Source organism: Phytophthora cinnamomi (genome assembly GCF_018691715.1).
Source record: "Phytophthora cinnamomi strain GKB4 chromosome Unknown Contig102, whole genome shotgun sequence".
Classification (NCBI taxonomy): Eukaryota; Oomycota; class Peronosporomycetes; order Peronosporales; family Peronosporaceae; genus Phytophthora; species Phytophthora cinnamomi.
The window spans coordinates 440,039-466,388 of NW_027151035.1; the positions used below are offsets into that span (position 1 = coordinate 440,039).

The 26,350-nt window shown below is 53.3% G+C and overlaps 5 protein-coding genes across 5 annotated transcripts; 2 read left to right on the forward strand and 3 right to left on the reverse strand.

Moving 5' to 3' along the window:
• Nucleotides 1-137: 137 nt before the first annotated feature.
• Nucleotides 138-1,721, forward strand: IUM83_07925 (Retrovirus Polyprotein; the record flags this gene model as incomplete). The annotated part of the gene is made up of 1 exon (XM_067932264.1): nt 138-1,721. One exon carries the CDS (start codon nt 138-140, stop codon nt 1,719-1,721), a length of 1,584 nt encoding a protein of 527 aa, XP_067783147.1.
• A 512-nt stretch (nt 1,722-2,233) lies between these two features.
• IUM83_07926 (Enzymatic Polyprotein) lies at nt 2,234-3,093 on the forward strand (the record flags this gene model as incomplete). The annotated part of the gene is made up of 2 exons (XM_067932265.1): nt 2,234-2,361; nt 2,505-3,093. The coding sequence occupies 2 exons, from the start codon at nt 2,234-2,236 to the stop codon at nt 3,091-3,093; spliced, it is 717 nt and encodes a 238-aa protein (XP_067783138.1).
• Nucleotides 3,094-6,583: 3,490 nt separating this feature from the next.
• IUM83_07927 (uncharacterized protein) lies at nt 6,584-6,970 on the reverse strand (the record flags this gene model as incomplete). Its single annotated transcript, XM_067932266.1, has 1 exon — nt 6,584-6,970. One exon carries the CDS (start codon nt 6,968-6,970, stop codon nt 6,584-6,586), a length of 387 nt encoding a protein of 128 aa, XP_067783140.1.
• A 2,009-nt stretch (nt 6,971-8,979) lies between these two features.
• On the reverse strand, nt 8,980-10,411 carry IUM83_07928 (putative adenylate kinase; the record flags this gene model as incomplete). Its single annotated transcript, XM_067932267.1, has 3 exons — nt 8,980-9,045; nt 9,113-9,200; nt 9,390-10,411. 3 exons carry the CDS (start codon nt 10,409-10,411, stop codon nt 8,980-8,982), a joined length of 1,176 nt encoding a protein of 391 aa, XP_067783037.1.
• A 10,400-nt stretch (nt 10,412-20,811) lies between these two features.
• Nucleotides 20,812-26,149, reverse strand: IUM83_07929 (uncharacterized protein; the record flags this gene model as incomplete). Its single annotated transcript, XM_067932268.1, has 2 exons — nt 20,812-21,238; nt 25,275-26,149. The coding sequence occupies 2 exons, from the start codon at nt 26,147-26,149 to the stop codon at nt 20,812-20,814; spliced, it is 1,302 nt and encodes a 433-aa protein (XP_067783145.1).
• Nucleotides 26,150-26,350: the final 201 nt, after the last annotated feature.

Here is a 26,350-nt window from a genome sequence, read left to right on the forward strand (position 1 = left end):
AACCGTGCAGGGATCGTGAGATTCTTGCGGGTCTAGCGTCGAGAGGGTGGACCTTGCAGTGGAAACGGAAACGAAAACGAAAACGAAACGATGAACGAGTGTGATTAATTGATGTGTTACTGTGGTGTCTAGCGGACATGATGACGACAAACGAATCGGCGAGAGACGAGCGTGCGCAACGCCGCGCAGCCTCGGCGGAGCGAGCCACGGCTGCGGCGGCTGAAGCGGCCAAGAGGCAGCACACGACGGCTGTCACCTTGGTGACTGGGGATGGCGGCACCGTCATGCTGGCGACGGACGAGATTCGGCGCGCGTCGGGCGACACGCCGACGGCGACGACGATCGGGCAATCGGGCGGCGGAACCTCGGCAGGAGGGGACGCTGCCGGCTCTGACAGCGGACAACGAACGATGAGAGGAAGCCGTGGATCAGACGGCGACTCGCATGCGAGTGGCGTTCAGCGTGGGCCGGGCGGTGGCAACGCCGGCACCGGCGCGGACACGCCGAGGGGAACCGACACGAGCGCGGAGGCGACCATCAGCACGCCGCTGACTGGGAGTCGAGGAGACGCAGCTGGGACTGGTGGTGACGGCGGTCCTGGTGGTGCTGGAACTGGGCGTGGACCAGCGACACCGGTCACGACGACGATGAGTGGGGCGGAGCCAGCGCGACCGATCATCGTACGCGAGAAGGCGAAGTCCCTCAAGCTCACGAAGTTCAAGGGCCTGGATGATGCCATGCCGGACACGATGTGGCTCAAGACTGTGCGGGCCGAGGTCCGGCGGCAGGCGGTGACCATGGGCGTTGAGTGGCGCGACAAGCCGTTGTATCACGAGGTGGCGTCGAACTTGGAAGGCGAGGCGCAACGCTGGTTTGCGACCGTTATGGAGTCGGTACCGGAGTCGGAGGAGAACATCAATACGTTGGCCGACATGCTCCGCGCCAAGTACATGACGCAACGCACGGGGCCGGAGGTGGTCGATCTCCTCAACGCGCGGCGTCAGATGCGCGGAGAGAGACTGGTCGAGTACCCGCAGTCTCTACGGGAGATTGGTGAGCGCGGCGACGTAGGCGAAGATTGGCTCGTGAATGCCTTCTTGAAAGGAATGAGCAGCAGCGAGGGAGCGACGCACGTGAGCGGACATCGTCCACGAACGTTGGATGAGGCCGTGAACATGGCGGTGCCACACGTAGGCGAGTACGGTGAGGGCTATGGTGTTGGCTTGGAGTCGGCAATGGCGCGCTGGGACGAGGGCGAGGCCGCGAACGGGCGCGGGCCCTTGACAGCGTCGGCGTCGGTGACAGCGTCGAGCAGCAAGGAGCAGTCGGGATTGGTCGGCAACTACGGGAGTGTGGTGAGCGGGTACGGCCCGATGTGGGGCACGACCGCGAGGCCACCAAGGTACGACACCTCGGGGCGACCGGTGCTGTCCGGTAAAGCCAGTGCGACGGAGTGGTGGCGGGCGATACCGCCAGGATTTGAACTGGTACCCGCTGGTACAAGCGCCGCCCGGGGCGGAGATTCGAAAATTCAAACGACGAGTGGCGGAGAACGCGGCAAGCGGCCTGGAGGCGGTGATCAGAACGCCAGGCAGCGAGCCAAGACGTTAAAGGTCGAAGGTCAGCACGACGCGACCGTGTACGGCACGCGAGATGCCACACAGGATGAGGTGTTCGAGACGCGTGAAGGGCGCCATCAACGGTACCGTGAACGGCTTTAGCAGAGGGCACCAAGGGCACCGTTCGTGCCGCGCCCTGGGACCAAGTGCCACTACTGCAACAACGAGGGGCACTTCGTCCGGGATTGCAACGTGAAGAAGGCGGACCTCGCCGAGGTGTACGGACAGAACGGGTCAGGAACGAGCAAGCAGCCGGGAAACGGACAGCGAGCGTAAGGGACCCGGCCTTGAAGCTCGCTGATCCGGACCCGGGAAAGCAGATTGAAGACGAGCGGCGCACAGCCCACCAACAAGGCTGGCCCAACGCCATGAAACGGAAGACAAAGAGACGGAGGCACAGTCAGAACGAGAGGCGGCACCAGGCCAAGGCTCAAGGGCGGCAGGTGACGTTTGCAGCTGGGGATGGCGAAGGGCGACCAGCCCGAGCTGTTTCCAGCAGCACCGTGACTCACGAGACGGTATCGAGGCGCCAGGAGATGTTCAGCGCAGGGGATGGCGCAGCAAGACTCTCCGCGGTGACTACTGGCGGCCGTCAACACGGGCGCGAACGACGGATGCGAGGCGGCGCTAGTGACGAAGCTGGCATTGAACTAGGCGACGGCAGCGAAGCGAGCGCACTCGAGGGCGTGGGCGACGACGCGGTGGTCGACGTGCACATGAAGAAAGGGGAAGGTGGCGCTTTGTACGGGAGAGTCACGATTCTATCTACTCCTGTCACTTACGAACCCCGCAGACGTATGCGAGGCTCGCAGTGAACTATTGGTGGCCGGACATGGGCGCGCATGTGCGACGATGGGTGCGTGCGTGTCGAGACTGCGGGAGCAGGAAGGCAAGACCGAAGGAGGTCATACCTCCGCTACGGAGCCAAGGTGTAGGGGCTGCTGGTGATCGATGGGCGCTCGACGTGGCTGGCCCGCTACCAGTCACGCCCGACAGCAACCGCTATGTGCTTGCGGCGGCCGACTACACTACGAGGTACGCGGTAGTGGCGGCGGTCCCGAACCACACGGCGAAGGACATCGCCAAGTTCATCTTGGAGAAGATTGTGATGGTGTATGGGCCGATGCGCGAGTTCGTCATGGACGGCGCGCCTGAGTTGAATGGCGCGGTGATTGAAGCGCTGGTGAAGTCACTGCAGGCGAAGCAGACGACGCCGGTACCGTACAGGCCGGCGTTGCTAGGGCTCGTCGAGCGATTTCATCGCTCGTGGAAGGATATGGTCGCGCTCTACGTGGCCGAGGCTCAAAATGATTGGGATCAGTGGCTGCTGTGTGCGGCCTATGCGTACAACGGCGCGAGACACACGAGCACGGGGTTCAGCCCCAACGAGCTCATGATGGGCAGACGGCTGAGAGCCCCGAACGAGTTGCTGCGCGTGAGCGGTGTGCGGCAGGTCGGGGAGTTCGCCGAGTAAGAGCGGCGATTGGTGGCGAACATGGCGAGAGAGACGGAAGGCGCTGGAGAAGGACCAACGCCGCCGCAAGAAGTTCTACAATCGGCGAGCTGGCGGAGAAAGACGACGAAGCCGAGACTGGTTCGCGTGGCGACGGCCGGGCGGCGAATGCAGCGCCGCTGGGACCAGGTGCTAGTGGCACAAGCGATGGAGTGCCAAGTGTGACAGTGGTGCCATTGCGTGAAGCTGGACCAGAACCTGAAGCTGCTGGCCCTGTCGGAGACGCAGTGGGTAAAACGAGAAACGGTGGTGGCGCTGGAAGAAGCACCGATACCGGTGAACGGGCAGAAGGTGCCGCTGGACAAGATGAACGACTGGTGGTGGCAGATGCGACTGCCACGTTGGAACCGACGAACCCGAGAATAGTCGCGGCGAGCGGTGACGCTGGTGGTAATACGCCGACTGGGGCACCCACGCAACGCCAAGCAGCACTAAGGAGCGGGCAGCGAAAGAGGAAGGCGCGCTCAGGCGACGATGCCAAGGACGACGAGAAGTAGAAGTCGATACAGCACGAGAAGCACGGCTTGCGCGGCGCCGTGCTGCACGTGACGAGCAGGAGGCCCCAGAAGCCGAGGAAGTGGGTCCAGACGACGATCGGGGGCTACACGGCGGTGCACGTGCCGAAGTACGAAGGCGTAGTGCCGGTGACGAAGCCACGAGGGAAGTCGGTGAGCGAGAGCGACAAGCGGTCGGGCAAGGACGGCCGACAACCGAGCCGCACGACGAAGTCCGAGACGACGGCCACGGCACTGAACGAGAGGGCGCAAGTGCAGTTTCGGTGGGAGCGGTCGAGATGCGGCAGGGACGAGGGCGTCGGCGACAGCCAGCACCACTGCCAGAGTTGTTGCAGGTGGCCACGGCAGGCTACATTGTTGAACGGGCGAGGCGACGCGTGCGTAATCGCGCCGGACGCTATGTATTGGAGCATCAAGTGGAGTACAGTACTCGACGGGGTGGACCGATGGGCAAGCGTTGGCTCACGGCCAAACAGTTCGAAGAGCTGCTGGATAGCGGCAAGATCGAGGACGATCTCGCAGCCGGGGATGGCGTGTAGTAGTAGGGATTTTCTCGTGGCCAAGCTCCACGACGGTGACCCGGGTGACGACGGGCGAACGGTGATCGACTTGACAGCGTCACCATGACGAGAGGACGGTGACGAAGGAGTGAACGAGCAGTCAGTTGGTGGCGGATGCAAGCCAGCGGGCTGGTGCCACAAGCGCGAGGGATCTAGAAGGGATGCAGAGGGTCGCCATTGAAGCTGGGCGACTCGGGAAGATCGCAAGGAGAGACGACACGGCTAGGACGAACGACGTGCAGTATGCGGAGAAGGAGAGGCGACGAGGAAGAACCGATGAGCGGCTGAGAGATAGCGTGAGGTGAGTAGGTTAGCAAGGACACCGTAGCAAGTAGGATAGGCGCGGATCGGGGGGACTTCGGTAGATAGGAGGGTGCGGCCTTGCGGACTGGCAAGCCTGGCCCTCAGTTCTAGATTTAGTGCGGGAAGAGCATTAACGACGAACTAATCTAAGCTACTTGGTGTCGGACGCGGAGTTAGTGTTGCTACCTATCGGGAATTGGGGTACGGCGGCACTGCACGAGGTACGCTGTTCGGGGTTACGTATGCTCGTGGTAGAGCAGTAGGGTGGTGAGGACCGCGGAGAGAAATCGCGGGGGCTTCGACGTCAGTATGCGCGCTGGCGTCGTGCCGAGGGACATGGAGCACGGCTAGCGCACTTGTGCCGTCGCTCCGAGTCCGCTGTATATTGCATGTAAACCGGAACGCTTGCGGGGAGCAGCCTAAAGACCTACCGGGGTTGCGGTCGCCGATAATCGCTCTCTCCTCACTGTCCCTATCCCTGTCGTCAACGGTGGACGAAGGGCCAGCTAACGCTGGAGACTCCCATGATGTCATGCTCCCGTTCTAGGCGAGGCTCAGCTCCAGGAGGTGTCAACTGAATAGTCTAGAGTAATGGTATCTGTCCCCGCGTGGGATATGCCGACATTTTCTTAGCATATGCCAGAGATGTCTCGCCGACGGGCATCGCCGTCGACAATGCTACCCCGGAATACACTCTACGCGGGCACGATCGAATTCGCATCTTGGCAAGACAGCGACTCCTTTCTGAAGAGAGAGGATTTTTCGATATCCCCGGCGTTGCGAAGACCATTTACAAGCTTACGTCGAACAAGCAAAAGGCTGTCGAGCGACTATTTAAACACTATAAGCTTGACAAGAAAATCCCCGACATTTTCACAAATACGAAGTTTCAGGAGTGGGAGAAAACCGTGACTAGTACCTTCAAGAAAAATCCTGAAGCAGCAAATACGGCGATATTCTTAACGCTAAAATCTCAATTCGGAGACAAAGGGCTAGCAAAAATGCTATCTACGGCGAGGGAGGTATCTGACCAGAGCTCGATTGCTGGACGATTGCAAGTAGCCCAGTTCACGAGTTGGCTTAGCAGCGGAAAAACGGTAGACGACGCGTTCAAGATCCTCGAGCTGAATCAAGCAGGGAACAAAGTCTTGGCGAATCCGGCATTCCGCAGCTGGATCTCATACTCAGAAAAAGTGGGAAGGGCGGGTCGATTCGACATCGTTTCGACGCTGGTAGCTCGTTATGGAGACGAAGAGCTAGCGAAGATACTAAACGCGGCGAAGGAAGTATCTACCACGCAAGCGCTTGCTACAGAACTGCAGAACATACACTTGGCGCAATGGCTTCGCGCCGACAAAACGGGAGTCGAGGCGTTCAAGCTCCTCAAACTGGATAAGGCAGGAGACAAGATTTTCCAAAGTCCGGCATTCAGCACCTGGGCCACATACGCTAGGGCGCTAGAACAGAAGAACGCGTATTCAACAAACACAGCGCTCAGCGGCACTTACTCAATCTTGTTGAAGCGCTTTGATGAGGTGGACCTGGCAAAGCTGCTTTTTGCCGCGAAGGACGATGCCTCCTCGCCTACCATCAACAAATACGTCATCACCCAATTGCAGAATATGCAGTTCAAGGCGTGGAAAGAAGGAGGAGAAGTCCCCGACACCGTCGCTAAAAGGATGATGTATTACTTGTCAGGTGTTGACAAACGGAACGAAGGTGTTGTCGTCGACTTCTACCACTTCTACCACGCTTAACCACGCGGAATGGGGTTCTATCTAGGCAAGGGCGGAGAGATAGGAATAGTATGATACGAGTGCTTTCGCTGCGATTTCTCAGCGTTTAAATACATAGCTACAGGCTATTCCATCACTTCTAGTGATTCACTAGACGACATCTACTAGATCCTCTCTTCCAAAATACACAACACCAGCTGCTTCAATTGCAGCCTGCACGCGAGCCTCAAGCGTCGCGAATTCCAGGTCTTTAGCTTCTTGGCCGTCTGCCACGCAGCGTCTACAGGTGCGGACGACCCTCTCGTCGCGGACGCGAGGCCTCCAATTGGCGATGACGTTATGCCATGAGACGGCGGCGCTCGAGCACTTTGCGATACCTGAGCGCCTTCTTGGCCAGCAGCACGTTGCTCTGCGAGCTGGAGGAGCTGGCGGCCAGCGCCACGAGGCTGTCGAGCTTGCTCCGGTAGCTCTGGCACTTGGTGTCCTCGAACACGACGCCCTGCGCCGTGCAGATGAAGCTCTCGGACTTGGAGCGCTGCTCCAGCGTGGCCAGGCTCTCCCCTCCTTGGTGCAGCAGCGGGTAGAGGTCGTCGGCGAGCTGCTCGGACGAGAGCGGCGCGAACTCGAGCTCCTGCTCGAGCTCCTCGCCCAGCGATGCCAGGAAGTCGAGGTAGCAACCCTCCGACAGCGACCGGCGGTGAACGTCGAGCGACGGCGACGCCATGTTAAGTGGTTGAGGAGCTCTTGGCAGTGTCGTGCAAATCACCGAGTGAGACTGGTGAGTTGATCGGGTCCAACGTGGCGCGCGGCTATGCGGCTGCTTGAAGAACGCGAAGCGAAGCGGAATTTTCCAGCGACAAATTTGACTTCGAACGACGAGCTCTCTTTCGCATTAGCGGAAGTGCTGCGTGGCAAACGGACAATGCCCTGGATGAAAAGCAGGATCGGAGCAAGGAGGCGCCGGCTGCCTTGCCTTTCGCAGTGCCGGTGGTTTGTTTTTTGGTTTGCGTGCCTTTGAGGAGCGAAAGTTTTCTAGATCCAACACTGTTGCGAACAGGTTGCGAGCTGCTCGCCGAGCAATTCGGGTGGCTGCAGTGAGCTGGAAGCAGGCGCGATGCAGTAGGCCACGTTGCAGCAGCTACCGAGGAGATCCGGCGCCTTCCCTTTGTCGAAGCTGGTTGATGAGCGCAGACCTGATGTTCAAGATCAACGCTTTCGATTCCACGTCGACAATCCACAACCCAGCTGCATCGAGGACTCTGCCCCGCTGGACCGAAGACAGCATAGCCTCGGTCTTGTTCGTGGACTGGGTTTGAAGGCTCCCAAGCAGGAGTCGATCGTGGACCAACGCGAAGCAGAGCGGCAGGCGATCGAGTAATACGGAGGCTCGTCGAGTTGTGAACTCAATCTCGCTCACTTCAACTTGCTTCGGACCCTACGCACTATCGCAATAACGCGCGGTCCTGATTGGCCATTTGAACTGATTTTTCGCTTCGCGTGGCGACGCATAGACGTGGCCACCAGACACTTCAACCAGGCAGCGCGCAATACAATGTTACCTAACACTCTAGCACGGCCCGCGTACTCAGCTCTTTGTCGTGTATGGAGCTTATAGTTGGTGTTGTTCGTCTGTTAACGATGCGCTTACGGCGAACGAGTGGTTGGTATCAACCTGCGAAGCAAACGACGGGTATTCTTCAGGCAGCAGCAAAATTCAGACACGGAGCTAGCTACGCTTTTCTCAAGGATCATCTCCAGGCTCCCTCTGCCATTGGCAGTGTCTCGTGGCAGCCACGGTGGCTGTACGATGCAGTCGGGGCACCGACTGGTCGTGCTGGTCTCGCACCGCACGCGGCGCGAAGCACGACCACCATTTGCGCGCGGTCGTGCAGAAGACTCGGGGCCCATTCGTCGACGTAGCAGAGAAAACAGGCAGCAACTATATATATAGTTGATTGGACATCACTTGCTGTGTTGCTGTGGAGGTTCAATGAAGGCGAGCCATCTTTTGGAATTGGCCCAAAACCCAGGCGATAGCGTAGCATTTACACCGGATTGAGCGACCCAGGGGTTGCGAAATCGGACGTAGAGCGCGCGATCGATTCTACTATGGTCTCAGACTTTTTGTCCTGCCTCTTCACCAAGTTGCGGCATAGGTATTTGAGATGAACCTTGAGAAGTTAGCTGCAGCGGCTTGGCATCGAAGTGTGCTGCTGCTACAGATGTACCCTATCACGCAGTAGGTGTCACAACAGTATCCTGCAGTAGTGATTTCTAGCCGTCTTGTCTACCTTTTTTTTTAGGTTCAGCAGCGTCTGGATGGATGAAGTGTCTGGTGGCCACGTCTATGCGTCGCCACGCGAAGCGAAAAATCAGTTCAGATGGCCAATCAGGACCGCGCGTTATTGCGATAGTGCGTAGGGTCCGAAGCAAGTTGAAGTGAGCGAGATTGAGTTCACAACTCGACGAGCCTCCGTATTACTCGATCGCCTGCCGCTCTGCTTCGCGTTGGTCCACGATCGACTCCTGCTTGGGAGCCTTCAAACCCAGTCCACGAACAAGACCGAGGCTATGCTGTCTTCGGTCCAGCGGGGCAGAGTCCTCGATGCAGCTGGGTTGTGGATTGTCGACGTGGAATCGAAAGCGTTGATCTTGAACATCAGGTCTGCGCTCATCAACCAGCTTCGACAAAGGGAAGGCGCCGGATCTCCTCGGTAGCTGCTGCAACGTGGCCTACTGCATCGCGCCTGCTTCCAGCTCACTGCAGCCACCCGAATTGCTCGGCGAGCAGCTCGCAACCTGTTCGCAACAGTGTTGGATCTAGAAAACTTTCGCTCCTCAAAGGCACGCAAACCAAAAAACAAACCACCGGCACTGCGAAAGGCAAGGCAGCCGGCGCCTCCTTGCTCCGATCCTGCTTTTCATCCGGGACATTGTCCGTTTGCCACGCAGCACTTCCAGCGCCGTGGTGTCAGTCATTCTAACCCAGTCAGCCCATGGGTGCAATTGCACCACAACACCAACTGGACTATGAAATGATGCAAATTTAGTGGTTTAGTGTGTATTGCTCTATGGTGGTTAAATGATGTTGAAGCTGATGGCAAAAAGTGTATCCGATACGCCAAAACCCACTACACCGTGACTACGCAGTTCGAAGCCGGCGCAGCAGCTCGCGCAGCATGCCACGCACTGGCTTCAGCCGTTGCTCGCTCTCAGGCGCCAAGCGAGTGGGTAGTGGGGCATAAAGCGCTCGAACGCGAGCTCGGACCGGATACGAAGGCTTCTGTTGCGAATTCGGGATGTGGTGCGGTCCGCGGCCTCCCGTCTCAAGACGTCGACGCAGACGCTTGGAAATGTCCCGTCGGATTAGCGCCAGGCTACGTTGAGCAGCACGCTCCAATGCGAAGTCGGCAAAGGACTTGGCAATGGCCGGAGGAGCCTGGTACCCGCTTGCCCGCATAACTTGAATCGTGGCTCCGAATTCGCCGCGATACGTTTCAAACACACTGCGGACAGCGTCGGCGTGTGTATGGAATTGAGTCAGTCGTGTGTGGATCTTCTCTTCGGTGTCATCGCTGCGCTGCACGACTCGGTTGACCACATCGGCCGGCGGCGGGTGGAACTCGACGTGGTAGGTTTTACCTGTCACGGGGTCCACCCGACGACCGGCGATGCGGCGGATCACCTCCTTGTCGGGAACTTCCAGCTCCAAGACACAGTCGGGGGCTGCCATTCCACCTTGAGCTTTAAGCAGAGCTTCGGCTTGACGGGCAGTGCGAGGGAACCCGTCCAGTAACCAACCTCGAGTCATGCAGTCCGACTCTGCCAGTCGTCCGAGCACAACGTCGACGATGAGATCATCAGGCACGAGTTCGCCGTGGTCCATGTACTGTTGAGCCTTGAGGCCCAGTGGCGTCCGGTCTTGGATAGCTTGACGAAGGATGTTGCCCGTAGATAAGTGCACGACTCCGAGCAATTCAACGAGCAGTTCGCATTGAGTGCCCTTGCCTCCTGCCGGCGGGCCGAGGATCACTAGTCGTGGGGGAGCGATTTTGCCAGAAGGGAGTTTGGCTGGTTGGAGTTGGGGCAGCGGTGGGAACGTGGCAGCGCTGAATTGACGCGCTGAAAGCGGAGCAGTGACTTGGCTGGAGTGAGTTCGACGCATGTTGGTGCAGCGACTTGTGGGCAGGCGAGAGTTAGTTGTTGCTGCTTGGTGGTGAATTGGTGATTGAGGAATAAGCGGCACGGAACTCGCAGCGACAGCTAGCTGAAAAACCGCCCAAATGGGAATGGGGGAGATAAGAATACTGGCGTCGCGTGCTGATGTCGAGGCAGTTTTGCTGCTGGATGGCTGCGTCGCATTCCAGTGCGTTGTGAGGATGCGACATATACATAGCGTCCCGACCACACGAAGATCGTGACCAAACGACTCAAAAGAAATGGTGCAACGCGAAACTGGGTTTGACGGCCGAACAGTGAGAGATCCAAGAACACGCGGTCCTGTAGGTTCCAGATACCGAGCTGCATCACATCAACAAGTACGAGCAATTCGGCGGCGCAAAGATATATGAGTCCAGTCACCGGGATCCAGAACTTGAAGCAGATTCGGCGCTTCATGGCCGGAGTCAACGCGTCGACAGTCAAGATTGTGAAGGCGAGAAGCAAACTTGAGGCCGCACCACAAACAGGAACCCACCTCCAATGAAACATGTCCATGATGCACATGCTGGCTGAAAGAATTTGAGCAGCGAAAAACAAGAAGTGGAATGAGGTCATGACGCGTTTGAGCAATTGACGTTCACAGCAGCAAAGGTAAGTCGCGCTGAACGCAGCGGCCATTAGCAGCCCAGACACAGCTATTTCCTCAACACGATAGTAGCTTTTTGGGAGAAAGAGCGCAAGACTTGTGAACGAGCCTCCCGTTGCCCCACATGAATACAACACCACAATTTCCCACGTTGCGGCGGGCTTGAACACTCCGCAGTTTGGCCAAACGGTATTCTGGGCGTCGAACGTTGTGTGTTCGGGAACAAGATACATTTGCAATGGCGGGTAATTGCTACTTTTCGATACCAAATAGTGTGTGTCCAATCGACTTGAGCAGGTTCTTTCTCGCGTGGGTCGGAGTTCTACGTGTGGCATGATGTCGCTGTTACTTGACGATATTGGGCAATCCACCACGCTGAATGCAATCTTGCATCGGTACCCGAGCGCCTGCATTGCTGTATCTCTCTTTTTCTTTTGGCGTCTGGCGTGCTGATACCTCCGATAGAGATAACGCAACGCCACCATGGCCATAGTTCCCATGACATTAACCAATATATCCTTCGTCGAGAGCGTTCGACCAAGAGCAGTGACTAATGTGTAGTGATGCACACCGTCAACAAGCCCCACAGCCAGCCATATCATCAGGAACGCGTTGAAGAGCCACTCGAACAGCGTAAATGCAATCATAAATACAGTATTTCGTAGATATGTTTCTTGGAAGAGCGAGTTAGTAAAATTTGCCCAAGAGGCAACGACAAGAAACACCCGGAGGTCTCCGAGAATAATGCTGAGCGTAATAGCCCACAATGTGTTGGCAGCTTGTAAGAAACAGAAGTCAAATGTCGGAATTATGATCTTTAGGTACTCGGTGCGCATTCCTGCAAGGAAGACCACCATGCCGGGAATGTGCAAAACCGCAGAAACCAGACCTAATGCCCGTCCTAACGGCGCTGCAACTGCGAACGTAGCGTAGCGCAAGCCGACTGCTACGGTAATAGTCTGGAAGACGGGTAACTGGAGTTTGAGGACGGTGTAGTTGAACTGTTTCACGGCATTGGGACTCAATAGAACAGTCTTCAGCATGAGCAAAGGGTCAAAGGCGGGCAATCTGCCATCGCAGGCTACGATCTGGTACGATACTCCATTACGAGCAGAAGAGTTATTCCTCTCACTGGTGGGCTCCGACGGATGGATCATGCTGCGTATGGCTCGCTAAACACCAACGTTAACTCCTGCTGGGATAAATCCACATACCTGCTATCTATAACTGGTGTGAATTTAGCCCAACAGCACGACAAAGGATGGCCGCCCAATGGTTGAGCGTACACGCATGCATGGTTGAGTACGCGACTGCGACCAAACCAGAACGCACACACGCACGAGAAAAAAATAATAGATTCTGTAGTACTACGTAGAATGATGTCCGAATGGATCGTTATTAAAACGTCGAGTCGGCCAGTTTTCATTTTCACTAGCTCTCTCGACCATGATTAAGATTCACTTGTTTCTTCCAGCTTTCATAGTCAAATTCCACTTCGCCCCGGAGCAAAATAAGGACGTTGTCATCCTGACGAGTAAGCAGCACATACACGTAGCGCCCGGACCACACGATAACTGTGAACACTCGACTTACTAAAGTCGGGACCACGAGAAATCTGGAGTGTCGTCCGAGAAGTTTAACATCCAAGATGACTTTGTCCTCCAAGTCTAGGTATCCAAGCGCAAAGGCATCAACAAGTATTGCCACTTGAACCAACAGAAAGAGTGCGACGCCATGGACCGGCATCCAATATGCGAAGTGAAGTCTGTGTTTCATGATCGGGGTCAATGCGTCGATAGTCAGTATCGTCTGAGCCAGCAAGAGGCAAGATATTACACCACAGACAGGAACCCAGCGCCATCTAAACATTTCCATCTCCAGCAGAGCAATTGCGAGGATCTGCACCCAGAGGAACAGGAAATGAAAAGAAGTCACTACGCGCTTAAGCAGTTGACGCTGACAAGAGCAAACATAAACTACAGTGAAGACGGTGGTCGACACCAGGCCCCAGACACCAATCACACAAGCTCCAAGAGTATTTTCTGGTAAAAAGATCGATAATACTGCGAACGTGCTACCTGTGGCACAGTTCAGGTGCAGCCCAGCAACTTTCCAGTCTGAGAGCGGTGTCAGTGATCCGATGCGAGGCCATAAGGTGTGGCTTGGATTAAAACGATCAGCTTCTGCAGAAAGGTACAACTGTAACAGCGGGCGTACATCTAGACCGGTACTTCGAGATGTCGTGTTTGGTGGGTCACGCAATCTAGCAAGAGTTATATCTCGGCTGTCATCTCGGGGTACGATGGTGTTCCTAATTGAAGCTACCCATGGACCTGCAGGTATCAGCGCAATCTTGCTTCGGTATGACATCGCACACATGGCAGTGGTCGACTTCGTTTTCGTGGGCCTAATGCCCTGGTATCTTCGATACACGTGACGGAGCGATATCATGGTCATGGTTCCAATGGCATTCACTAGTACATCTTTCGTCGAAAGCGTGCGACCACAAGACGTGATCACTGCGTAATGGTGAGCTTCATCCACAAGCTCGAACGATATTGCTGCCATCAAGAGGACGTAAAACAACCACTCTGCCAAGGCGACAACGACAATCGCGTGGGAATTGCGGAGATAGGTTTCTTGCAGAAGCCAGCAGGTAAAATCAGCACAGCAAAAGAGGACCAGAACCACGCGAAGGTCACTCAGGACACTGCTTAGAACGACTGTACACATTGTGTTTGCAGCCTGCAAGAACCAAAAGTCAAAGGTTCGTAGAAGCATCTTGGTGTACTCAGTGCTCAGTTGAGCTGAAGTCGTGACCATCCCGAACAGCTGTAAGAACACCGAGATTGGAGCAATATGTGAGCTGGTACCGCAAATGTTGCCAAACGTATAGCGGGTGCGGTATACACGAATGGCTTGATCAGGGGGAGAATAGTAGACACGGTCCGGTTGTAGCGCTTAACGGATTTTGAACTCAGTAGCACGGTCTTGACCATAGGAAGCGGGTCGAATGCTGGTAGGTAATAGTTCCATGGGACGATCTGGTAGCAGATAGCAGCAGAGCACGTAGGATCGTCGTGGACGAAGGGATGTATCACGCTGGACATGCTTGCCAATCACAGGAGTCATGAATATGATGAAGCGCATGGAACGTGCTATCAATACTCGTGCAACCGATGCAAATGGGGCACCACTGCGGCAAAACAAAACAAAAACGTTCTATTTGGCCTACTTGAAGTAAACTACATAGAAGACCGATGGTAACATCGGTTTAAGGGTATTTCTAGACCTTCATCAGCCCGCTTTTACCAAAACATTTTTTAAGTAAGGATTATTTTTTTATTTTGTACATGTAGTTACTTCGTTCGAGAATTGAAGTTTGCTTGTTTCTTCCAGCTCTCGTAGTCAAACTCGACATTTCCACGCAGTAATATCAGTGCATTATCGTCGTGTCGAGCGAGGACGATATAGATGTACCGGGAAGACCAGACAAAAATGGTGACCGCGCGACCTAAAAGAAATGGAGCTACGTGGAGTTGTGCTCGGCGACCAAGAATCGAGAAGTCCAGAAATACTCGGTCCCGAAGATCCCAATTATCCAAAATGAAGATGTCGAGCAGGATAACTATTAACACGGTTGGAAAGAGTGCTATCCCACCCACAAAAAGACAGTATTTAAGATGCAGTCGGCGTTACATGACCGGGGTTAACGCGTCGATAGTCAAAATCGAATGTACTAGCAGTATAACGGACGTGATACCACAAACAGGAATCCATCGCCAATTGAAAAGGTCCATAGAGCACACTCCAGCAACAACGATCTGCAGCTCAAGAAAAAGAAAGTGAAACGAGGTCATAACTCGCTTGAGCAATTGTCGTTGACAGCAGCAAGCGTAAATACCAGAAAAGCATGCCCCCATAACCATCCCAGTCACTGCAATAGTTCCATTTCCGTACGCGTTCCTCGGTAGGAAAAGCGACAGCACTCCACACAATCCATCTGTGACCCCGCACGCATAGATCACAACCGTTTTCCAGCTTGAAAGAGGGGTTAATGCCCCTATTCGAGGCCACATAGTATCCCGTGGATCATATCGATACGGCTCCGTGGTGAGGGACATTTGCAACAAGGTACTTTGCTGGGGTTTGTTGGTTATAGGCATGACGTTGATGCATGGTGGCACCATTACTGGACTTCGTTCTCTCAACGAAATCTGGCACTTGTACCCTAACGCTTGCGTCGCCGTTTGAAATTTACGCTTGTGCTGTTGCAGTAGTTGATATCTGCAATAGATGTTCCGCATTAAAAGCATAGACATTGTCCCGATAACATTGACGAGTACGTCTTTGGTCGACAGGGTTCGTCTTCGAGTATCGATCACGATGTCATGATGCACGCCATCTACAAGTTCTAGCCACAGCCAAACCATCAGCATCATTAAGAAGAGGCATTCACCTACATTTACCGCGATCATAAAATTTGTATTACGCAAGTGAGTTTCCTGAAGAAGCGCGTTGGTAAAATTTATCCAGCAAACAACCACGAGTACCGCGCGTGTGTCTCTCAGAACAGCAATGAAAACCACAGCCCAAAGAGTATTCGCTGCAAACAAAGACCCGAAGTCGAAGGTACACACGACAATCTTGATGTACTCGACACGCATGCCAGCAACAAATACGACGATGGGTAGAATGTGCAGGAGAGCAGCGAAAGGGGCCAAGATCCGCCCAATTGGAGCCGACACAATGAACGTTGCGAAGCGCAAAATGAAAGCAGCCACAATTGATTGCTCAAGTGGGGAGTTGAATTTGAGCACAACACGGTTGAATCGTTTCACGCTGGTAGGGCTAAATATGACGGTCTTTACCATACGTACAGGATCGAATGCTGGGAGTTTGTCGCCCCACGCGATGACCTCATAGTAGGAAGCGCTAGGTGCTGGTTTAGTTTCGTCTGATCTCCGCCAGGGATGGATCATGGCGGGATGCCGAGACTGGATGAACTTGCTAAAATGCTCCAGCGGTGACTCTCCTGACGCCTTTCAACTGGTGGGCATCAAAACACTACTTTGTCTGCGGCTATTTCGATGTTAGTAGTACAATCGCATATTGATGACAAGCAGCCACTATCCTCATCGTCGGTGGATGGGTCCATAACTCGTTTGCCTCTATCAACTTCCATACTCAAACTCAACATTCCCACGAAGCAGAACAAGGGCATTGTCAGTGTGGTGGACCAGAGCTACGAATACGTAGCGTGCGGACCACACTAGGACAGTAACCACACGACTCAGAAGGAAAGGCGCCACGTGAAATTGAGATCGGGTTCCCATAACCACGAAGTCCAAGAAGACTCGATCCTTCAAGTCCAATTGACCCAGCACTAACACATCGAGAAGCAGCACTACTTGTACCAACCAAAAGAGTGCGATCCCCCCTACCACCATTCAATAGTTGAATCGAAGACGATGCTTCATGGCCGGCGTAAGTGCATCGACGGTCAGTACAGTATACGCCAAGATCCCACTACACATCACGCCACACGCACAATGCCAACGCCACCTGAGCATGTCGACAACGCACACACCAATTGCAACAGTCTGAAACAGCAAGAAGAGAAAGTGAAAAGATGTCATGATGCTTTTCAGTAAGTGACGCTGACAACAGCACAAATGAACTCCGCTGAAGAAAACACTCGTTACGAGTGCAGATACGGCGATTTCTGCAGCCCCACAGGCGTCTTCCGTCAGGAAAACGGAAAGCGCTGCAAGTCCAGCTCCAATTGCTCCACAAGCGTATAGCACTGCACTTTTCCACGTCGCTATGGGTTCGAGCGCGCCGACGCGAGGCCACACTGTTTTATGAGGGTCAATTTTCGTGTATTCTGTGGCGAGATACATTTGCAATACCACTCGATCCTCAGTTCGGTTTGCTTGTGATCTACCCTTGATCACGTTCAACAATTTCGTACCGCTTGATACTTGCTTCGCGTTGCAGGCTGGAAACATGACGACACTGCCCAGAGATCCAGCATGAGGCCCAATCATGCGTAGAGCAATGATGCAGCGGTACCCTAGCGCTTGCATTCGCTTTTCCGGGGCGGTCCGTTGATGTTGAACATGTCGATGCCTTCGGTACATATTTCGCAGCGTCATCGTAGCCATAGTTCCGAGAGCATCGGCCAACACGTCTTTTGTGGACAGTGTATGACCCCTAGCAATAATCAGAGCGTGGTGGTGAACATCAGCAACAAGTCCCAGGGACAGCCACGCCATCAGCATCAAACAAAATACCAACTCCCATACGGAGACCAGAACCATGAAAGAAGTCGTCCGAAGATTAGTCTCTTGAAACAGAGAAATCGTGTAAACCGCCGAGCAAGTGACCACGAGGATCACCCGGAGGTCCATCAAAACAGCAGAGAAGGTAATAGCCCAGATTGCGTTTGCAAGCTGGATGAACCAGAAGTCGAATGTGCGTGCTACGATCGTGGCGTATTCGGTGCGCATGCCCGCCACGAACACCGTAATGCCAGGAATGTGAAAAACAGCAGACATCGGACCAAGAACGCGTCCCATTGATGATGGGACGGCGAATGTTGCGAGCCGCAAAGTGATCGCGACAACAACGGTCTGCCGCACGAAGTGACTGTGTTTTCGCACCAAAAGGTTGTACATCTTTACAGAAGCTGGAGTCAAGAGGATGGTCTTGACCGTGCGTAGCGGATCGAATGCGGGAAGGTGAAGTCCAACGATCTGATAGTTCCCAAACCTAGTAAAAGGTGGCGTGGGCTGGCTTGAAAGCTCAAGCGGGTGGATCATGCTGGATGAATATAAGTAGTTGAGCTTGTCTCCCGAATGACATTGTGTACTATCAATACATTGACAAGCCGCACGTTGGCATTGATAACTATAGACTTCTTGTCAAACTATGGGGGATAAATTATCATCCACTGAAACTCCTCAGACGTACGACGACACGAACTCTACGCTGAGTCAGGATCACAATAAGTTAATTGAGAAGGATCTAGGGTGATCTATTTTTTTTGGCGACTTGCTCAGTTCTGTAAATGTGTTGTCATCGTATATGGTATCCACCGCGCTACACTTATTGTCCTGCCCGTAGGAAGAGAATGGAGCCACAGTCGTAGATCACCAATTTAGTTTAGAAATACTTGCTCACGGAGGTTCTAGCTCTCAAATACCAAAACACCGGGCTCCAGGACAGTAAAACACTCCGAGGATATGATTATAAAAGTCATCAACTGGTAATCATAACTGATTTGTTGTCTTGATGCTGAAAGTCTAACATATCTGCCTTGTAGTCGCACAAATTCAGCGTTAATTGAAAGTGTCGACGATACATACCCGCGGATTCGAGATAGACAGTGACAGGACTTGAATAAATGGCGCTAATGTTACGAAGGAAGAAAATAGGACACCCGACGCCAGTCCTGCTACAAGTAACGCTTTACCTCGCGGTTGATTTTTCAGATAGTGAACCCCCTCTAAGTTCCACATAGGTACAATGTTATCGTGGTTGTCTGTATCGTGACTCGAGTCAGCTCGCCAGTGTGCTTCGGTGCAGTAATATACACATGTTTCTCTAAACGTGGGCCCAGCTTCACTTGCCTCTTCCAACCTCCACTTCCCCACGCATAGTTAGTTATCTGTGCGTTATCATCGGGGCGTGTCAGTTCAACATATACGTTGTGTGCTGACCAAACCGTAAGTGACTGAAAGAAAGGGTACGACGCGGAACTTCGCTCGTCGATCCAAAAATGTGAGATTAAGGAAAATCCAGTCTTGTAGTCCCAAGTTTCCCCACACCAACATATCTAGAAGAAGTAATGTTTGTATCATGATGTAGATCACAACTCCGTCTAGTGCTTGTAGCGCAGCCGATGCTTCATGACGAGAGTAAGCGCGTCTCACATTGTGGGAAACGTAAGAGCAAACTGAAGCCAACACCGCACGAAGGGATCCACCTCCACTCATACATATTGGTGACACACAAATCGTCTCAATCATTTGGAGTTCAAAGAAGAAAAAGTTGAAAGACGGCACCATGCGCTTGAGCAACCGTCGTTGGGACCAGCATGTGTCAACCCCACAGTAACCAGAACTCGCTATCAGACCACAAACAGCACTAACCTCAGCGCTTGAGCTATTCCTCGGTAAAAAGAGCGATAGTGTCGCGAATGTCCCGCCCATTGCTGCCCACGCGTGAATACCAGCGATTTCCCAGGTTGTAAAGGGTGCAATTCGAGGCCACACCGTGTCTTGAGAGTCAATACGAGTGGGTTCCACGGCTAGTACCATTTGCAACAACGGACGTTTGCATGCTGTGTCGCCATCGTTAGTAAAGCTGCGCCTCGTTGCGGAAACGGCATTGTGTTTCTTGAGTCTTGATTTGATCACCGCTTGTGCTGCGAAGCGATGCTGTCAATAAGCTGGAGACTTGTGGGATCGAAGTACTAAGCGAAATGTTGCATCTGCACCCGAGCGCCTTCATCAGGGCTTCTGTTTTTTTTTATGATCGTGCCTCATGAGATGTTGATATCTGCGGTAAAGATCTCGAAACGAGAGTATCGTCATCGTTACGAGGAGACTGGTTAGAACGTCGTTAGTGGAAAGCGTTTAGCCTCCTGCTGCGAGCACTTTGTAGTGCGTGATTCCGTCTACGAACTCCAGCGATATTCACACTGTAAGCAATAGGAAAAACATCCACTGCATTAGCGCTACAGCGACGATCAGACGCAAGTTACGTAGGTAGGTTTCTTGTAGAAGCCAAAAGGCGAAATCTATCCAGCAAAAAAGCACGGGAGCCACGCCACGTCCTTAAGAATAGCACAAAACACGATAGCCCACAGAGTGTTGGCCATCTCCAAGAACCAAAGTCGAAGGTGCATACCAGAATCTTCATGTGGGCATGTGAGCTATTGGCACGACGAGGCCCGGAATTTGCAACAACACGGAAATTGGAGCGAGGATGCACCCCACGAACGCCGGAGTCGCGGAAGGCACGATTCGTGCTGAAAGCCCGACAAACCCAAGAGGTCTCAGGGACGGAATGACTCGAACTCCGATTCGGTTGAACAACTTGACAGAGCCGGAGCTCAGTAAGACCGTTTTGATCACTGGCAGGGAGTCGAAAGCTGGTAGACTCCCATCCCACGCAACAACACGCGGTTCCAGCTGTCGTAAGCATCGTGTACGCGAGAGTTGAAGGGGCGGATCCTGAGAAGACTCGAAGTAGTCGCTCTGGTAGTTTCATCTTGTGATGCAGCTATCAATATCACTGCAATTTCCACACTATTATTCAGTTTTATCGACTCAGCAGTTGCTGGTTTTCTCAATAAATTCCGGGCGCTCCAAATGCAGGAGACGAGTGGCTTGTAATTAAAAGGCATCCATGGTTCTACAACATCGAATTGACAAATACTGCGGACCGTGAAAGGGGAAAACAGCAAATCGAGCATGGATATATTCATAGTTCCGTAACGACCGCAGTCCTGAGTAGCAACGAGGCAGAATCACCCCCGCCCAATTTAAAAAATCGAATTGCGTTGCAGATGGACTCGACAGTGGTCATACTTGGCCGTGTGTGTGTGTCTGTGCCCGCATTCTTGTTCATCTCCGAGAGACTCATAGTACCCGGAAACTAATGGCGGCGGTTTTATCGACTCGGGGCATTTTTCCTGGTAGGTATTGTGCAGTGATCCCGACTATTCTTCTTTGTTGTAAAATTCGTTCTTACTTCACGCCAGAACCAAGCCTGGATTGTCTTTTCCACCCTTCGTAGTCGAATTCCACTTCACCGCGCAGCAGAATCAACACGCTATCGTTCTGCCGCTTAAGAACAATGTTCACATACCGCGCAGACCACACAAAAATGATCACTATTCGACTCAAGAAGAACGGAGAAACACGAAATTGAATTTGGCGGCCGATGATGTCCAACTCCAAGAACACACGGTCCTGCAGATTCCAGTTGTCCATAACCAATACGTCGATCAGCACCACTACTTCAACCAGCCAGAACAGGATGATACCAACGACGGGCATCCAAAACTTGAAGTGCAGTCTCCTTTTCATTGTTGGAGTCAACCCGTCCACAGTCAAAATCGTGAACATAAGCAGCAAAAGGCTGGTTACTCCGCAAGCAGGTCCCCATTCCCAGCTGAAGATATCAGCGACGCAAAACCCAGTGGTCAGAATTTGAGTGCTGAAAAATATGAACTGGAAAGACAAGCCGATTCGTTTTAGCAGCTGGCGTTGATAGCAGCAAGCGAAAATCCCGCTGAAGAGAACAGTCATCAGTAGCCCAACCACTGCGACCAGTCGAGTTGCATTACTGCTCCTGGGTAGAAAGAGTGAAAGTACTGCAGAAAACGCTCCTGTTGCCCCAAAGGAGTAGATGGTAACGGTTTTCCAGGTTGCGAGCGGGCTAAGCGACCCGATTCGAGGCCAAACGGTTCTCCGAGGATCAAGACGAATTGACTCTGTTGTCAGACGCATTTGCAGCGGCGGAAGCTTGAGACATCGATTTTGTGCAGCTGCTAACGTCGTTGTGTCAACGTTACTTCCAGTTCGAGATTGTAGTCGTTGCCGGCGTGGCACAATAGATGCCGTCGTTGGCTCTGCAGCTCCCAGACCGATCTTGCATCTATATCCGAGAGCATGCATTGGCGTTCCTGGATCATTGTACTCGCGTTTGGCGTGCGCAAACCTACGATGGAGGTTTCGCACCAACAGCATCGACAGGGTCCCGACAGCGTTGACTAGGATGTCTTTGGTTGACAATGTCTGACCGCGAGCAGTTGTCACAGTGTAATGGTGCACTTCGTCGACAAATTTCAGCGACATCCATGTCAGTAGCAGTATATAATATACCAACTCCAACACTGTGACGATCATGATAAAATTCGTGTTGCGTAAGTAAGTTTCCTGGAGTATCGCGTTGGTAAAATTCCCCCAGCAAACCACCACGAGCATCGCGCGAATATCGCCCAAAACAACGCTTAAGACGACGGCCCAGATCGTGCTGGTCGTATACAGAAACCAGAAATCAAATGTGTGTAAAATGATCTTGACGTACTCAGTCCTGAACCCCGCGGTGAACACGATCATGCCCGGGAGGTGTAAAATTGCTGCAATTGGCGCAATCATGCGCCCAAGATGCGCTGGTAGCGCGAACGTTGCGAAGCGCAGGATAACTCCACAGATGACAGACTGCTCAGTGACTCGGGTATATTTTAGCGCGACTCGATTGAACTTCTTGACGGAGCTAGGGCTTAGCAGGACAGTCTTCACCATGACTAGAGGGTCGAAAGCGGGCAAGTCATCGTCCGATGCAACGATCCTGAACCAGTGATCATAATGTTCGGTAGGCGTATGGGTAGCATCTACAGGATGGAATGGCTCGATCATGTCGTCACGGAAATTTGCTTGTGAGCGACCTATGTATAACGCCCAGAAGTCTTGAGTCGCTAAATTCAGACGCTAATGATCATTTTACTGCCTTCACCAGAGGTCCTTCCACCTTCTGCTATCGAGTTGCACTAGAGAAAGTGGGTAGTTCTACGCGATGCAAGCCCTATCTGTTTTTTTTTTTTTTCAGGCTTCGTAGTCGAATTCTACATCCCATCGCAGAAAAACGAGCGTGTTGCCATTCCGCCGCGTGAATGCACGCATAGTGCCCAAACCACACGATCATGGCCACCACTCGACTCAGCAGCAACGGGGTAACGTGGAGTTGGGTCTGTCGACCGAGAATCGATACATTGAGGAATACGCTGTCTTGTAAGCCTAGGAATACACCCACAAGCGGCAGGATGTGAACTGTCCAAATCACCTCGATGCCCCCCACAGGCATCCAAAACCTGAAGCACACTGCCGTTTCATGGCCGGCGTCAGCGCATCGACTAGCAGATCGTATGCCCGAAAGAAGACTGAAGGCCACGCGATAACTAGGAATCTATCGCCAGTTGAAGATGCCCATGACACCGATCCCTAACTTGAAATGAAAGAAACCAATAGCGAAAGGACGGTTGAGAAACTGGCATTGGCAACAACAAAGCCAAACTTCGGTGAAGAGGTAGTTCATAACCAACCCCACGATTGCAATCGCCTTGATTCCGCGAGTACTTTCGGGTAAAAAGAGAGACAGCACCGCCGACTCCTCCATATCCATATAAAGAAGCAATCTTACAGGGTGAGAGAGAAGTCAGTTATCCTATACGCCGCTGAACAGTATTTTGAGGATCAATTCAAACTGACTTCGTCACGAGATCCATTGCGAGCAGTGGATACGTGTTGGGTTGGTTGGCCACTATCACGGAACTGATACGGAACACGTTTGCGGTTATCACGCCGCTGAGGGTTGATAGATCGATATTACACCTGCGTGGGTGTTTCCGGTTTGCGCTTGAAACTTTGATACCGCCAGTACAGATTTCGCAACGATTGCATCGTCATGGCCCCAATGACGCTTGTAATCACACTTTTGGTCGAAAGTGAGTGACCACGCGCCGCGAATAACTTATAGTGGCGAACGTCGCCCAGAAGCTCCAGCAATATATGTAGAGTAGCAACCCCACGTAGAACAGCGAGTCCCACAGACGATGAAGTACGACTAGAACAGGTACGTTTCTTGGAGAAGCGAACAAGTAAAACTCACCTAGCAAGACAGCAAGACCGGCAGGCGTAGGTCGTTCAAGACGACGCAGAACATAACAGCCCACAGCGTATTAGCAGCTTGCAAGAAGCAGAAATCACATGCGCGCATGGTGATTTTCACGTACTCGGTGTCATATGCGCTAGAGTAATAACCATCCCAGGAATCCGCACGATAGCTGAAATCGGAGCTAGAATTCGTCCTGTGGGCGCCGGCACTATGAATGCTGCGAAGCGAAAAACGAGACCCCCGAAAACGAACGAGCCCAGGATTGGGAAAACAGCACAAGGAAGCGATTGACGCCTTGCAAACTTCTTGGGCTTAGTACAACCGTCTTGATCATTGGAAGCGGGTCGAACGAAAGCAGCTCGTTTTTCCATGCAACGATCTTGTACTGTTCATCACCGAGAGGAAGAGGCTTCGTCTCAATGGCAGACTGGAATGGATGGATCATGAGACCACTAGGAAAAAAAGATAAGCTCTACTCGCTAAGCTTATCGCGCGATCTAGCAATACTTTCGAACTGTCCAAACGCAGCGACAAGAATAATTCATCATTCTTGAGATTGATTGCCCTCCACGTGAGAGCTTGCTTTCAAGTACGTCTAACGCCTTCACACTTCAAAATCACTACGTTTATGGTTCCTTAGGACAGCTTCTGTTGCAGGGTCTACTCCGGGATCGTCGAATTCATGGGTGAAATCGCGCACTTGGCTTTTCTCCGAGTTTCTCGGGCGATGTTTGCTTGCAGCCGCCACGTGTGGTAGTCGAACTCGACGTTACCTCTCAATATGATCAGTGTATTTTCATGGACTCGCGTGATCAATATGTAGAAGAGCCGACCGTACCAAATGAAAATGGTGACAACTCGACTCCACAGGAACGTTACAACTCTGAATTGAGCTCGGTGTCCGAGAAATTCCAAGTCCCAGAACACGCGATCACGGATCTTGGAGAAGTCGAAGATCATCATATCCAGTAGAACCAGCAACTGAATGACGATGAAGAGCATGATGCAGCACGTCGGCATCCAGCTTTTCACAAACAGTCGATGCCTCATAGCCGGTGTCAGCGAGTCGATCGTTAGCGTCCATTGTGCCCAGAGATAGCTGGCTGTCACGCCACATGTTGAAGTCCACCGCCAAGAAAAAATGTCAGCTAGACACAGGTGTGCAGCAATAAGCTGGAGAACGAGAAACAGATAGTCGAAGGACACTACCACCCGTTTGAATAGGACGCGTTGGCAGCAGCACATGCTCACTCCGAAAAATAATGTAGTTGATACGAGACATATTGTCCCCATAGCGTCGGAGCCCCCAGACAGCGGAAGGAAAATCGAGGGTACCGTTAATACAAACCCCGTGACTGCACAGATCTGAAGTCCAAAGACTTGCCATCCGTGTAGCGGGTGGAGCGAGCCAACTCGTCTCCAAAGTGTGTCTCTAGGGTCGTATCTCCTCGCATCTTTAACGAGGTGTATCTGCAAGGGGGGCAGTACCAAACTCGACAAGTGTCTGCTGTCCAATACAGCAGCAGCAGACCTCTTGGTCTTTTTCCGATCGAGCATCGACTTGGACGAGAAAAACAATAGGGGCCCCAGTGGGTGAGGCACCACATTATTGTTCGCTGACACTCCCGGCCCGGTCGGGTTCAGAGCAATGAAGCACCGATACCCGAGTGACTGAACTGCCGTGCCCTTCATCTTTTCCTGCCGCTTCATGAGCCTCAGTCGCCGGTACATCGTCCGGATCATCAACGTCGCCATGGTTCCGATGACATTGACCAGCACGTCTTTGGTCGACAAACTGTGGCCGCCGGCTACGATCAGGTCAGTATGGTACACCTCGTCCATGATATTGAGCGAGATGCTGCCCATGAGCAGCACCAGCAAGAAGGCCTCGACAAACGCCGACATGGCGATATTCCGCGAGTCGCGGAAGTACGTTTCCTGCAGGAACGAGCACCCGAAGGCCACCCAGACCGCCACCACCAGCAAGACGCGGATGTCTCGCAGCACGGCGCTGAACACGATCATGAACATGGTGTTGGCTGCGAACGGGAACCAGAAGTCAAAGGCCGACAGGATGAGTTTCACGAATTCGACGCGGATGCCGGCGGCGAACACGATACACGGCGGGATGTGCAGGACGGCCGCCCACGGAGACAATAGGCGTCCCAGAGGCGCTGGCACCGAGCACACGACGATCCGCAGGACCAGGCCGCAGCCGTAAATGGGCATGGTGAGCCACCCGGTCTTGCGCAGGAAGTACTCGAACCGCTTGAGGTGCGGTGGCCGCAACAGGACCGACCGTAGTGTCGGTACCGGGTCGAAGGCCGGCAGCTCGGTGCACAATACGGTGTCGTAGCTCAGAGCCAAGGGGGGCGGAGGCTCGCCATTCGCGAACGGCCGGACCATGTCTGACAAGCCGCGATCGCACTCGCCAACATGTTGCCTGCACGGGCCGGCACTTATTTTTACCTGTACATGCAGAAACGACCATCCACGACGCGGAGACTGCTCGAGGCATTTGGTGGCCAGGTGACGGACACACCGACCGACCAGTCAGTTGGCGAAACCATCGCCTCAGCATCTCCGCTTTCAGGTTGTACCGGTACA